The sequence below is a fragment of the Zootoca vivipara genome, chromosome 6 (assembly GCF_963506605.1).
Source record: "Zootoca vivipara chromosome 6, rZooViv1.1, whole genome shotgun sequence".
Classification (NCBI taxonomy): domain Eukaryota; kingdom Metazoa; phylum Chordata; class Lepidosauria; order Squamata; family Lacertidae; genus Zootoca; species Zootoca vivipara.
The window spans coordinates 68,529,363-68,544,901 of record NC_083281.1 but is presented as its reverse complement, the minus strand read 5'-3'; the positions used below and the strand labels follow the sequence as shown (position 1 = coordinate 68,544,901).

General features: G+C 47.9%; 1 protein-coding gene across 1 annotated transcript in view; it reads right to left on the bottom strand.

Annotated features, from left to right (window-relative positions):
• The window catches only part of VPS35 (VPS35 retromer complex component), a 29,378-nt gene that overhangs the window by 3,790 nt on the left and 10,049 nt on the right, over positions 1 to 15,539 (bottom strand). Inside the window, exons 7-14 of the mRNA XM_035118692.2 lie at positions 13,536 to 13,619; positions 13,228 to 13,337; positions 8,121 to 8,217; positions 6,343 to 6,491; positions 5,023 to 5,230; positions 4,659 to 4,814; positions 2,328 to 2,450; positions 1,390 to 1,569 (exon numbers count right to left, since the gene is read on the bottom strand). Coding sequence (XP_034974583.2) covers positions 1,390 to 1,569; positions 2,328 to 2,450; positions 4,659 to 4,814; positions 5,023 to 5,230; positions 6,343 to 6,491; positions 8,121 to 8,217; positions 13,228 to 13,337; positions 13,536 to 13,619 — 1,107 coding nt within the window. The remainder of the gene's footprint in view (positions 1 to 1,389; positions 1,570 to 2,327; positions 2,451 to 4,658; positions 4,815 to 5,022; positions 5,231 to 6,342; positions 6,492 to 8,120; positions 8,218 to 13,227; positions 13,338 to 13,535; positions 13,620 to 15,539) is intronic.

Here is a 15,539-nt window from a genome sequence, read left to right as displayed (position 1 = left end):
TGGGAATTGTAGTCCAAAACATCTGGAGGGCCAAAGTTTGGGGATGCCTGGTCTAGTAGCACATCTTGCTCTGCTTTGTAGGACCAAGTTCAGTTGGGTCTCCTTGCCAGGAGGGGATGGCTACAGAGGGCCTTTTGCGCTTTCCAGGGAGAGTGGGGAATGGCTGAGCACCTGATTCCCATGTGCGAAGTCTCTGCTTCAGTCCCTGAAATCTCTGGATATTAAAAGGGTCTCAGGCAGCAGAGCTGGGGAAGCCACCTGGCTTAAGATCCAGAAAAGCATTTACCAGTGAAACACTTAAGTCTGGTTCATTCAAAGGCATCTTCCTACATTCGCTGTATTGAAGTTTATCACACACGTTTCCATTTCATAGAAAGGAAGGACCGAGCTAAGAAAACCAAATATAGTCCATCCATTGCAGACATCCTATATAGGACTTTGAGAAAACAAGTGAGGAAGTTTATAAAATTATGCATGCCATGGAGAAAGTGGATTTAAAAAAATATATTATTCCTTTTTCCAGCTAGACTGGTGACTGGGAGTGGCCGCCGAGACCATATAACACTGCTCCTGAAAGACCTGCATTGGCTCCCAGTACGTTTCCGAGCACAATTCAAAGTGTTGGTGCTGACCTTTAAGGCCCTAAACGGCCTCGGCCCAGTATACCTGAAGGAGCATCTCCACCCCCCAGACACTGAGGTCCAGCTCCAAGGGCCTTCTGGCGGTTCCCTCACTGCTAGAAGTGAGGTTACTGGGAACCAGGCAGAGGGTCTTCTCGGTGGTGGCACCTGCCCTGTGCAACGCCCCCCTCCCCCCAAAAAAATCAGATGTCAAGGAAATAAACAACTATCTGACTTTTAGAAGACATCTGAAGGCAGCCCTGTTTAGGGGTGTTTTTAATGTTTGATGTTCTATCATGTTTTTAATATTCTGTTGGGAGCCGCCCAGCCAGATGGGTGGGGTGTAAATAATAATAAATTATTCTTATTATATTCTTATTATTCTTATTACTACTAGAACTCATGGATGTCCAATGAAACTGGGTGCTAGAAGATTCAGGACACATAAAAGGAAGTACTTTATGCAGTGCATACTTAGTCTCCTTCCCGTAGGAGGCAGTGAGGGCCACCAACTTGGATGGCTTTAAAAGATGAGACAAATTCATGGAGGGCTATTGATAGCTACTGATGAGAACAGGATGGTGGACTAGATGGGTCATTGGTCTGATCCAGTAGAACACTGATTAGGTTCTTATTCAGTTAAGGCTCTTGATCCGGCACTGGGTTCAAACACATGGACTAAGCATGTGCAATTCTGTTATCAGACCAGTCTACACATTGAACTTATGTTTTTGGAAGGAGTGGGAAGAAAAACCTTTGCTGAGCCCACCTGGGACATGAATTCGTAAGCCACCGTTTCATGGTTCTCAAACCCAATCTCTCCTGCCGCCAGAGCCCCCTGGAGGAACAGCCGCAGAGGGAGCTCGGCCAGCTCGGCCTTGATCAAAGCGCTGATCGTCTGGTGCGCAAACGAGAAGATCTTCTGGCATTTCTTTTCCCATTTGTCATCCTAAAAGCGGGGGGGGGGACCACATCAAAGGAAAATACTGTGTCAAAAAAGCATGACAGGAAAAAATAAGCAAACTTGGTAGACAGGACCAAGAAGAGGGCTCCACTTAACATTTCCACATTATCTGCAACAAGAACTGGAATTCTGCAACCTGAACAAATTATGGAAAACCCAAATCCGTGAATATTTATATCCCACTGTTCTGCCAAGATGGAACCTGAGATGACAAGGTTCCCATGTAGACAGGCTCAAGGAAGCAGCTTTTTGTTCTCGCTCTATTCCACATGGAGGGCAGTTCCTGAAAAGTTTTAATATATTTAACTGAAATATGAATATGTCTGAATGAATATGTCCGAATATCACTGAATACGTCTCTCTCTCCCTCTCTCTTTAAGCACTTAATCTCTTGCACCTTGCCATTTTACTGTCTTCTTTACTCAACTGTTTCTACCCAAACCCCCCATCTCATGGAGGATAAAGGACACTTTATGGCTGCTAGCCATGATGGCTAAGCTCTGCCTCCCCTTTCAGGGGCAGCAATGCTTCTGGATACTAGTTGCTGGAAGCCACAGGAGAAGAGAGCGCTCTGGGACTTGAATCCTGCTTGCAGGCTTCCCAGAAGAGGCCTCTCTCTGGTTGGCCACCGTGAGAACAGGATGCTGGGCTAGATGGGCCACTGGCCTGGTCCAGAAGGCTCATCTTATGTTCTTAAGAGAGGAAAAACCCGTCAGGATTTGCATCTTGGCTCGTTCACTCACCACTTTAGAATTCTCCTTATAGCGGAAAGCGAGCTGGTAGGCAGCGAAGACCAAGGGGGGCAACGTGAAACGGATGCGCTGGTTTCCTCCCGCGCCAAAGTGTTTCCGGGCAGTGTTTAAAATCTAAATCAAGAGAATATATATATATCACCCGTTGATATGCCCATAACTGATGGGAGGCAAGATGGGAAGTGCCGCCGCCATCCCATCCGAAGAAACAAACACCCTGCTTTATGAACTAAACAGCATGCATCAACCTGGGTTTGGAAGATCCCTGCATCACAGGAGGTTGGACTAGAGCAGGCGTCCCCAAACGGTGGCCCTCCAGATGTTTTGGCCTACAACTCCCATGATCCCTAGCGAAGAGGACCAGTGGTCAGGGGTGATGGGAATTGTAGTCCAAAACATCTGGAGGGCCAAAGTTTGGGGATGCCTGGACTAGAGGACCCCGGGAGGCGGAGTACCTCCCACCTCTATAATTCCACGATTCTACAAGTCAGCAGGCAATCTTAGAATCATAGAATCATAGAGTTGGAAGAGACCACAAGGGCCATCCAGTCCAACCCCCTGCCAAGCAGGAAACACCATCAAAGCATTCCTGACAGATGGCTGTCAAGCCTCTGCTTAAAGACCTCCAAAGAAGGAGACTCCACCACACTCCTTGGCAGCAAATTCCACTGCCGAACAGCTCTTACTGTCAGGAAGTTCTTCCTAATGTTTAGGTGGAATTTTCTTTCTTGTAGTTTGAATCCGTTGCTCCGTGTCCGCTTCTCTGGAGCAGCAGAAAACAACCTTTCTCCCTCCTCTATATGACATCCTTTTATATATTTGAACATGGTTATCATATCACCCCTTAACCTTCTCTTCTCCAGGCTAAACATACCCAGCTCCCTAAGCCGTTCCTCATAAGGCATCGTTTCCAGGCCTTTGACCATTTTGGTTGCCCTCTTCTGGACACGTTCCAGCTTATCAGTATCCTTCTTGAACTGTGGTGCCCAGAACTGGACACAGTACTCCAGGTGAGGTCTGACCAGAGCAGAATACAGTGGTACTATTACTTCCCTTGATCTAGATGCTATACTCCTATTGATGCAGCCCAGAATTGCATTGGCTTTTTTAGCTGCTGCATCACACTGCTGACCCATGTCAAGTTTGTGGTCTACCAAGACTCCTAGATCCTTTTCACATGTACTGCTCTCAAGCCAGGTGTCTCCCATCCTGTATTTGTGCCTTTCATTTTTTTTGCCCAAGTGTAGTACTTTACATTTCTCCTTGTTAAAATTCATCTTGTTTGCTTTGGCCCAGTTGTCTAATCTGTTAAGGTCATTCTGAAGTGTGATCCTGTCCTCTGGGGTGTTAGCCACCCCTCCCAATTTGGTGTCATCTGCAAACTTGCTCAGGATGCCCTCAAGCCCATCATCCAATTCATTGATAAAGATGTTGAACAAGACTGGGCCCAAGACAGAACCCTGTGGCACCCCACTAGTCACTACTCTCCAGGATGAGGAGGAGCCATTGATGAGCACCCTTTATTTGCCAATGTGCAGGCATGAGAGAACGATGCTTACGGAGGAACCACAGTTCAGTAGCAAAGCAGATTCTTTGCATGCAGGTTCAGTCCTCAGCCCTTCCAGTTTAAAAGAAGTATCAGGTTTACTTCCTTCACACAGCGCAGAGTTAAAACTGTGGGACTCCCTCCCACAGGAGGTAGGGATGGCCACCAACTCGGATGGCAAAAGAAGAAGAGGAAGAAGTTTGGACTTGATATCCCGCTTTATCACTAACCGAAGGAGTCTCAAAGCGGTTAACATTCTCCTTTCCCTTCCTCCCCCACAGCAAACACTCTGTGAGGTGAGTAGGGCTGAGAGACTTCAGAGAAGTGTGACTAGCTCAAGGTCACCCAGCAGCTGCATGTGGAGGAGCGAGGAAGCGAACCCGGTTCACCAGATTACAAGTCCACTGCTCTTAACCACTACACCACACTGGCTCTCTTTAAACAAAGATTTAACAAATCCATGGAGGAGGGGGGCTATCGAGGGCTGATGACCATGCTCTGCCTCCACAGTTAGAAGCAGCAAGGCTTCTGAATGCCAGCTACTGGGAATCGCAAGTTAGGATACAGTTGCTTTTGCGCTCAGGAGTGCAAAGCAAGGGCCACTAGGGGGTGTGGCCAAGGAAGAGTGTGTGGCCAGGGGAGAGCCCCAAGGATCGGAAAGAGTGTTTGGGGAGGGGCTGCATTCAGCCCCTGGGCCTGAGGTTCCCCACCGCTGAACTAGAGGAAAAAGCTTCTCTTTGAAGCAGCCCCATTCCAATGCTTTAAAGAAGCCATACCAGGTACTGCTGATCAGGATCGTCGGAGCGGAGGAGGTGAATAAACCTGCCCACAAGGCCCTGTTCGTCTGCAAAATCCTCGGGGTCTGGATCCTCAGCCGGCTGGTCTGGCTGGTCCTGGATCAGCGTCGACACAAGGTTCATGATGGCATCTACCTGCAGGAGGCAAAGGATAAGGGCAGTGAGGCCCAGCTCATGCTCCCTGCAGCTCAGTATGCAACGCATACTGGCCTGGATCAAACAGCCACGAGCCAAAAGGTTTTAGGCAGGCACCGAAAGAAATACAATTAAGGTATTCATGTCAGCAAGGAGGGGGCAGTTCTGAAGTGCAGGTCCTGCCAACTCCATTACGCTCTTTCCCTACCTGGTCTTGGGAGACGATTTCCGTGTTGTAATCCAGCACGTTGCTGAGCACGTAACAACTCATGCTCTTCCTGGACTCGTAGTCAAAGTACTCAAAGAGCGGGTGGAAATGTTTCAGTTTCAAGACAGTCAGGACATTGTTGTAGGTGTCGACCGGGATCTTCAAGAGCCTTGTCAGCTCCTTGGATACGGCGCTGCTTGTGGCGATGCTATAAAAAAGAAAGAAAGGAATTAAGAATTAAGCAGGCAACAATGGATTGGCATGTATCAAGTTTCCTATAGTTTAGGACACAGGTGAAGCAGAGGAGGGATCAGGATCTGTTGGTAGATTTCTGGGTGATTTTCAGCAGAGCAGCAAAGGATTTCTTGACTCCCAGTTGTTTTCATAACAGGAACAAAGTGACTCCACGCCCCCAAATTACATTACTGAAATAAAGGACGCCTAGGAGTAAACCAGGAGGAAAAACATGAGTATGGAAGGGATGTGAGCTCTCTGGTACTCTCACAGAATTGTAGAGTTGGCAATGACACCAAGGGTCATCTAGTCCAACCCCCTACAAAGCAGGAATGGCAAATAAAGTTTCCCTTACAGATGGCTGTCCAACGCCTGCCAAGGAAGGAGAGTCCACAACCTTCCAAGCTAGTCTGTTCCACTGTCAAACAGCTCTTACCCTCAGAAAGTCCTTCTTAATATTTAGTTGGAATCTCTTTTCTTGTCATTGGTTCAGGTTCAACTCTCTGGAGCAGCAGAAAACAAGCTTGCTCCATCTTCCCTAAGACAACCCTTTGGATATTTAAAGATGGCTACACTACCACCTCTCAGACTCCTTTTCTCCAGGCTGAATATCCCCAGCTCCTTTAAATGTGACCCCATGAGGTCTTGGTTTCCAGACAAGTTTGGTTTCATAAACCAGTTCCCCTAGGCTCAATATTCATTTATTTATTTATTTTAACTTCTACTTCATTTCTTTTGCCGCAGGAGCCGCTCAAGGGCCCTCTGGCTTCCGGAGAAAAACAACAAATGGATTTTACCCCCTGGCCCCGCTTTTTGGAAGCTGACAAAAGAAGGGGGGAGGCAGAAACAGATCTAGAAGCAAAGTGATATTTGCCCAATGCAAACATTTAGACCGCCTGTTGTCAAGGTTCAGCCATTCAGCAACAATTCATTGTTAGGACAGAACCATCTGCTGCACTTGGAAGAAAAAGAGCGAGGCCAATTTAGCCAGGCAGACTTAATTGGTTTCGGTCGCCTTCCGCCCACCACCCCCAATTAGCAGGGAGCGCAGCCTGCTCTGCCACGAGCCAGACGGCCTCCACTCACTGCTCCAGGTTCAGCTTGTTAAAGATTTCCACCGTTGTCTCCAGCACTTTGTCGACATAGTCAACACGATCCGGGTAGCACTTCATCGCCAGGTTAATGAGAGAGACCTGAAGCGACACCACGTCCTCTGAAGGCATATCTTGTCTAGACTGGAGTTTCGGACACCGCGGGGAAAATAAAGAGGAGATATGCATGTCAGACGGCTGAAGAAAGGGCACTTGCATTTATTACATTTACAATTCACACGCAGACACAGGGCAGCATTGAAGGGAGGGGGACACACAGGTGCTCTCTCCTTCAGACACTGCTCAGGCCCAGACTTGTGCAACTTCTGCAAGATGTCTACGTCAAGGGCCTACACGCATCAGGGCCGGAAGAGGCACTCATACGGAGACTCTTTTGGATTCCCAAATGCATTCTTAACACACACATGCACTGCTGAGGCTCTCAGACGGATGTGTAAGGGTGCAAAATGGGTTGGGGGTGCATAAAGTGAGTCCCAACACCAGCTCCTCCGCCCCAACCTTTCTGCATTAAGCAGTCAGGGACCCTAATTGCTGGGAGGCTTTTCATAGAATCACAGAACTGTGGAGTTGGAAGTGCACCAAAGGGTCATCTAGCCCAACCCTCCCCTTGGAACAGTGTTTCCCCAACTTGGGCCTGTTTTTGGACTACAACTCCGACCATCCCTAGCTAGCAGGACCAGTGGCCAGGGACGATGGGAACTGGAGTTCAAAAAACATAAGACTCTTCTTCTCATAAGAAGAGTCTGCTGGATCAGGCCAAAGGCCCATGTAGGGTAAGTACAGCAGTCCTGTTCACACAGTAGCCAAGCAGATGCTTCCAGATGTGGAGGCAGAGCATAGAAATCATGGCTAGTAGCCATCGATAGCCTTCCCCACCCCCCATGAACTATGGCTTGAGGACACCTTGTTTCCACTAACCATAGCTAAGATGAACCCCTGTCTGATTGGTTGAGATTAAATGGCAAATAAATCAATAGAAATCTGAAATGAATGTTCCCAAAAGGCTTCTCACAGCTGCATGCAAAAGGTCCCAGGTTCAAGAACCAGCATGTCTGGCTAGTGCTGGGAAAGGCCCCTGTCTGAAACCGTGGAGAGCCATTCCCTGTGAGTGTATCAGTGTTTCCCGAACTTGTGTCTCCTGATGTTTTTGGACTACAACTCCCATAACTCCAAGCTAGCAGGACCAGTGGCCAGAGACAATGGGAACTGGAGCTCAAAAAACAGCTGGGGACCCAAGTTTGGGAAACACAGGCTTAGAAGAATCTTTCAGATTTTCCCCGTGCAACACAAGGAAGATGGGATGGAGCTGATAATAATAATAATAATAATATAACAATAAATTATTACTTATGCACCGCCCATCTGGCTGGGTTTCCCCAGCCACTCTGGGAGGTTTCCAACGAAAGTTTTAAAATACATTAAAACGTCAGAGTCATTAAAAGCTTCCCTAAACAGAGCTGCCTTCAGATGCCCTCGACAGACTTTTCACCAGGAGCAGGAAACCTCTGGACTGCAGGCCATATTTGGTCCACCACACCAGCCCTACACCGATGACACCAGAGGTGGGGCCAGTAGCTGCCGCTTCGAAGGGTCTCCGAAGCCCACTGCGAGCACCGGGAGGAGACCCAGCCCAGTAGCCACTTTTGACTTGGACCAGCCTATTGTCAGACTCAGCAGCTACACTTGTGGACTCAGAGTAAGTCTGAGTTTTTAAAAAAACCGCTGAGGGAAGTGTCCAAACTCTCCACTTACCTGTATGACGGTAGCCACCTGCTGGGAGAAAATGTCGAAGAGCTTAATGTCAGCAGGGATCCCTGGCCCATCCTCTCGGTGAGCAAAGAGCGCAAGCCTAAAGCCGTAGAAAGGAAGTTTGGGGAAATGTGATTTGCAGGCCAATCCTACTCATAAGCAATACCCACCGAAGCTCTTTCCCAAGTCAAGGTGCTTGAGAGTTGGGGGCGTTAGCATCTACTTCCTCTCAAAGTAAAATCTAGGTTCCTAGAGCATACAGGTAAATAGGCAGCCTACATTTAAAACATATCCAATGCCCATTTAAGAGCACATTGCTTCCACCAAAGAATCCTGGGAACCGTAGTTTGTTAAGTGTACTGGGGATTGTAAATCTATGAGGGGGAACTACACTTCCCAGAATTCTTTGGAGCGGGAAATCAGTGCTTCCCGTGTGCGTTGAATGCACTTTAAATGTATGGTGAGCAGCTGCCTTATGTCTCCTAGCCCCTGTGGACATTATATCTGGGAGACAGTATGTGTGGACCTTCAGATTCTTGGACTACAGTTCCCATCATTCCTGACCCATTGTCCCGGATGGCCAAGGCTGATGGGAGTTGGAGTCCAAAATTTAAGTGCTCCTGAAGCTTTGGGGAGGTTGAGTCAGAGATGCAAACCTTCCTGTGCTGCTCCTTCTACCGCGGCTTGAATAAAACCTTTATTGAACCCATATTACCAAATCTGCCAGGGCAATCATTTTATGTCCTTCTGCTCGGATCAACATGCATTAATCCCCTTTGAGTACGGTCAAATATTCTCCTGCAGTGAGCAAAACCTGCCAGAAACTGATCCCAGACACTTCATAAACATTTTGCTCTTTGGCTTTTGAGGCAGGATTACCGATACATCTTTTAAGTTGACGATGCCCATCTAATTTTTACTCTGGGCTATTATTTATTTATTTACTTATCTGTCATTTCACATTTATACACAGCTTGACTGAAAGAAAAAAAATCTCAAAGAGACTTACAAAAATGATCAAACAATAAAATCAGTAAGAAAAATGTACACCAATTAATTTAAGACATTCGAAAAGGTAAAACAGCTATAGACAAAAAGCAGATTAAAACTTGCATCAACTTTCCAAACATCTGTGTCTAAACAAACCTGTTTTAAGGTAAAGGACCCCGGACGGTTAAGTCCAGTCAAAGGTGGCTATGGGGTTGTGGTGTTCATCTTGCTTCAGGCCAAGGGAGCCGGCGTTTGTCCACTGACAGCTTTCCAGGTCATGTGGCCAGCATGACTAAACTGCTTCTAGCGCAACAGAACACCGTGATGGAAACCAGAGCACACAGAAATGCCATTTACCTTCCTGCCGCAGCGGTACCTATTTATCTACCGGTACTTGCACTAGTGTGCTTTTGAAACTGCTAGGTTGGCAAGAGCTGGGACAGAGCAATGGGAGCTCACCCCATTGTGGGGATTTGAACCACCGACAATCAGCAAGCCCGAGAGGCTCAGTGGCTTAGACCACACCACCACCTGTTTTATCAGGCACCAAAATGCGCCTTCCTGAGGTCAACAGGCAGGGAGTTACAACGTGGAAAAATGGAGTTCTTACTTTATTTTACCTTACTTTTACTCGTTATACACATTTCGATAATGCGTTTTATGTGGTTTCTAGGGTGCTGGTCACTGGCCATTAACGATAAATATTTGCTTTGCTTCTGCAATGACGCTCAAGGCAGCATGAGAGGGGTCCCCAGGTGTTTCCCCATCCAGGCACTGACCAGGTACAGACCTGCTAACTTCAGTCACAGGTGATACAGGGGGAGAGGGGGAGAAAGGCAACTGCCCCTGCCAAGAAGGAGCTCATCCCTTCACTTGCTCCCCATTTCCGAACACCTATCATTAACATACACTGTTATTTTAATTTCTTGCCCACCTGGAAATATACTTTGCCTCTCCTGTGCCACCCCAGATTTTTTGTTTCCCCCTGGTGCCGCCACTGGCTTCCGAACGTGGCCAGGTCACAGGCCGTCAAAAAACGGATCTGTGCAAACTTATCCACAGGAGATTTAAGCCAGCAAGCTGAGCAAGTCAGTCTCTCCCTGCATTAGAGACACTAGCTCGGCCTCGGTCCAGTATACCTGAAAGAGCGTCTCCACCCCCATCGTTCTGCCCAGACACTGAGGTCCAGTACCGAGGGCCTTCTGGCGGTTCCCTCGCAGCGAGAAGCCAAGTTACAGGGAACCAGGCAGAGGGCCTTCTCAGTAGTGGCATCTGCCCTGTGGAACGCCCTCCCACCAGATGTCAAAGAGAAAAACAGCTACCAGACTTTTAGAAGACATCTGAAGGCAGCCCTGTTAAGGGAAGCTTTTAATGTTTAATAGATTATTGTATTTTAATATTCTGTTGGAAGCCGCCCAGAGTGCCTGGGGAAACCCAGCCAGGTGGGTGGGGTATAAATAATAAATTATCATTATTACCAGTATTATCATTATAATTATTATTATTGCTGCCAAAAGGAAGAACGGGGGAGGGGGGGAATCTGTCAAGTACTGGGCTTTTAACACTGGAATTAGAGAAATAAATGGATGGTTTGCACCCGCATCTCACTCCATTTCAAGCTGCAGAGAGTACTGGATGTTCCAGAGAAATAACCGGGGAAAACTCTCAAGCGAGAGAGTACGAAAAGTCACCCAAAGGTTGCCTGCTTCACATTGTACAAAGGCTTTTCTCAAAGCAATGCAAACCTGCGTGAGTCAGAGAGGTCATCAAAACAAAGCCACCTGCAAACAAACAGGCGCTCAGCTCCCTCTGAGTGGCTGAATCACCCATTTGCCCCCCCCCACACACAAATGCACAGCTTATCCCTGCCAGCCATGCAAAAGCAAACCTTTGCCAATATTTAAAAGGCAATCAGCTTTATAAACACAGACACCGATGCAACCATACACAGTTCTCGGAAAGATGCTGGTAACGCTGCCATCCGAAAAGATAACGAGTTCGTATCTAATGCCAGACAGACCTACTTGGAGTAGAACAGTATGAGCATGACTTAACTGGGGTCCATTCATTCCAGTAGGTCTACTCTGAGTAAAGCTTAGCTGGATGCAACCAACAACTTAAAAAGAGGTGCCTGATGGATCAGGCCCATGGCTCATCTAGTCCAGCGTCCTGTTCTCACAGCAGCCGACCAGATGCCTGCAATGGGAATCCAGCAAGCTGGGCCAGAACATAAGAGCCCTCTCCTCTCCTGAACTGGCACTCAGAAACACAGTTCCCTCCAACCACAGCTATCCATCTGCCGAAAGGGAACGGAGAAAGGCAAGAGGGAATGGCAGAACTCTGCTTGGACGTCTCCCAAACCACCATGCCAAAACCTGCAAAACAGGCATGGCTGGCTAGCTTAACAATACATGTGAAATTCAACCTTCCTGTTGCCTCTATGCGTCTTATTTCATCTGCCCTCCAAGCACCCAAACCCAACAATACCCCTTTCTGACAACAGCACATGCGCCAATCCTGTTGGCAAGCTGTCGGCATGGACAAGAGCCTTTGCTGGCTTTCAGACATCCTTCCCTCCTCCCTATCTTCCTCGCTGCCAACAGCACACAACTGCTACTGTTTAAATCAGGGGTGGATAACCTTTTCCAGTCTGGGGGCCGCATTATCTCCTAGGTAACCGTCTTGGGGCCACATGCAAACATGGGCAGAGCAAAGGATATAATTTTTACCTTTGCGCAGTAGGCTTGTTTCTGCACACACCCTCCACTCAGGCAAGCGAGAGGCATTACTAGACTTCGAGGGCACATTTCAGGCAGGCAAAAACACGCATGGAAGATGTGAAGTAAGGGCAGTGAGGGCTGTGGCCTGGGAACGCTTCCCAAGGGCCAGAGAGAGAGATCCAGAGGGCCACATGTGAGCCTGAGAATCCCTATTCTGGTTTGCCAATACTAGATCTCTTCTCCCCCCCCCCCAAAAAAAAAAATCAGATAAAACCTCATTTCCTCAATTATGATTTTGCAGAGTGGGCTCTTGAAAAGCACACCTGCTCCAGACAAGCATTCCACCTGACCTAACCTCCTGTTTTATAATGGCTATTTAAGCAGTTTTAATTGCCATGCTATTTTAACTGGCTTGCTTTGTTGCACATTTTAATTGTGGGTGTTTATTTTGATGGAATCATTATATTGTGTATTTTAAATATGCATCTTCATGCTTTGGTTTTATACTTATAAGCCACTCAGAACTCCCAAGTCCCTTGGGAACATGCATTCCTCCTTTAACGAAACTTTTCCTGCAGCCTTTTTGCTGAGCCTTCACTGGCTCCTTCTTCTCAGTCTAGTGCTTACTCTTCCCCTGCTTCCGCTTTCTAGTCAAACTCCCAGTCCAACTTTACTTCTTACCAACAAGACCAGCTTTCCGTTTTTAACCCCCCCAACTGTGTGTTTTAATCCCAACAGAAAGCTACACTGTCTATAAGACTTCCCTGGGTTAACTCTTGCCAGCCTCCAAAGAAAGCTTGTGAGCATTCCATGACATCACAGGAGCTCCACCAATCACTAGAAGGAATCGCACCAACGGGGGCTTTTTTTTTGCTTAAGATAACAAGACTGTAACAGGGACCCAGGTGGCGCTGTGGGTTAAACCACAGAGTCTAGGGCTTGCTGATCAGAAGGTCGGCGGTTCGAATCCCTGCAACGGGGTGAGCTCCCGTTGCTCGGTCCCAGCTCCTGCCCACCTAGCAGTTCGAAAGCACATCAAAGTGCAAGTAGATAAATAAGGACCGCTCCGGCGGGAAGGTAAATGGCGTTTCCGTGCGCTGCTCTGGTTCGCCAGAAGCAGCTTTTTCATGCTGGCCACATGACCCGGAAGCTGTCTGCGGACAAACGCTGGCTCCCTCAGCCTATAGAGCGAGATGAGCACCGCAACCCGAGTCGGACACGACTGGACCTGATGGTCAGGGGCCCCTTTACCTTTACCTTTAACAAGACTGCATGGAGCAAAGGACCTGGAAACCATGCAGAGAAATTCATAACCGGGAAAAGATAGATAACCTGCTCTCCCCAAGTGCCTATCGGTTTCCTCCCCACCTGCAGTGTCATTCAAATGCTTCCTTACGCACCTGTCAATTAAAGCAATGATGATATTCTTCACATTCACATTTTGGTGCAACTCTGCACAGGCTCGTAGAAAAAGGTTCAGGGTCTGGAGGTGAAATTCATCCGGGAAGACCTAGACAGAGCAGGAAGAGTCAGTTGGCTGAGCAGAGCAGGGCAATGCTTGCCATACTTCCCACACTCACCACTATGCCTAGTTGTATCCTGTTTCCTCGTCCCAGAAGAGACCAAAGGAAGAAACACCCTGCATGCTGTTATGTATTGGCCATGCCACTTAACCAAAGCCGTCTGTAATCTCCCTCTGCAGGCTCACCTGTATGATGCACTCCATGAGGTATTCCTGAGCTAAGGCATCCCTGCAGTTGACAACTTGCTCCAATATGCCGGGCAAGACAATCTGGCCGGAAGAAAAAAAGAGCTCCGTGTCAATTCTCTCCCTTGGGCCTTCTGCAAGCTTGCCCGCTTGCTCCCATCTCTAAAATCTATTCCCCACTTAAACACTTCTCCCAGGATGCATGTACCCAGACCCTCCAAGACCCTCATCTGAGTGTTTCCCTCCAAGACTTGGAAGACTGCTTTTTGACTTGTCCACTCCCCTACCACCAACACAGAATGCTTTCTGGAATGAGGCCTGCCTGGTGTCACCACCAAGCTTTTCAACACCAGGTTAGGACTTTCATCTTCGCCCCGACACGTGGACTGAATGTGATCCAGCTGTGTCATGTGGAGGCTGCTTGTGGTTTTGCTACTGATTTGTTGAATTTGATGGCTGGTGGTTGATGTTTTTAAGTTGTATTCTTAGTCGCCTGGAGCAGAGGTTATCAGCCTTTTTGAGTCCACGGCTCCCTGGACCAACTACATTCTTTCTGCAGCACCCCTGTAGGGCTCAGGAGCCCAGTTATGTCACCCCTTGCCTGCAGAGCTGGCAGCCCCTCGCCCTTTCTCAAACACCCTCTGCCCAGCCAGCCAGACCAGCCGAATCAACCCTGGCGATCAATGGGGTGACAGATGTCGCAGCCACATCGCCCTCACATCCTGGCAATCTTAAGATCCTTGAAACAGTACAATCAAAAATTTTAAGATCTCCATTTGGTACCCCAAAGAGTACATCTAATGCAATGTTAAGGCAAGAGGCAGGACTCCCCAGAGTTGAATTAAAAGTCTGGGAGCAAGCAATATCCCTCCGGTTGAAAATTCATTACAATCCAAAGGGAATGTTACCTCACTTCCTGGCCGCAGTTCCCCATTCACCCTGGCTTACGCAAATAACTAATAAGATCAAACAAATCGGCTGAAACCCCGAAGATCTTTTTAATGGAACTCTGAATAAGGCAAAACTAATTATTACTCAGAGACTTCACGATGTTGAATTACAACAAGAAGATGCCTTACTCCCGGAGAATTACAGATGTCTAAAATCGTGGCCTAACTTTGCAGCTGCCCCTTACTTATCTAACATCACTAACGAAGCTTATAGATGGGCCTTTTCTAGAGCCTGCTTTGAGGCAATGCCCTCAGCTGTGCTGTACGGCAAATTTATGCGGGTACCAATCCATGAGCGCCTTTGCCCTTGCATGTCCAATAAGGCAGAATCTGTCACTCACACATTCTGCTCGACTTATTTTACCCCTCTAATCAAAATGTATACCCTTACAATTTTATTTCGAATTCTCCCCCGAAATTTTACAAAAATTCCTTCTGGAAGATTCCTCAAGTCCAGTATCATATGATGTGGCCAAATTCTGCACTTTAGCTATTAAGAAACGTAAATCTCTTCTATTGAATAATACATTGCAAATTCCTTCTGTGTAACTGTTCTGCTTCTGGTGATGTTATTGCTGATTCTTTCTTTGGAATTATGGTATTTTGTACTGCTGGATTTTGCTGCAATAAAACTAAGCTGAAAACTGAAACAAACACCCTCCCTTGTGGAGTGTTCCCTTAGTCACCTCTCCCCTCCCCTCCCCTTGGGAATCCTCAGAGCAGTTGCAGTTGCTGCCCCTGGTCTCTTAGCTGCCCTCCCCCCCCCCCAGGCCAAAGAGAAGGGACTCCTCACACTGCCCCACAGGGGCCTGGGAAGCACCCCCTGGCCAGCCCCAGAGGCACCATTCACCTGGGGCACCTGCAGCCAGGGCTGCTACGACAAATAGCTGAGCAAGCCTTGGGGAGGCAGAAACGTGAGAGAGGGCGTCAGAGGAGGGAGGGAAGGAAAGAGGGACAGTGGCCAGTCTTGCCTGCGGCACCCCTGACCATCATTCACGGCACACTGGTTGAAAACCACTGGCCTAGAGAAAACCCTCTGTTAGGTGAATAAAAA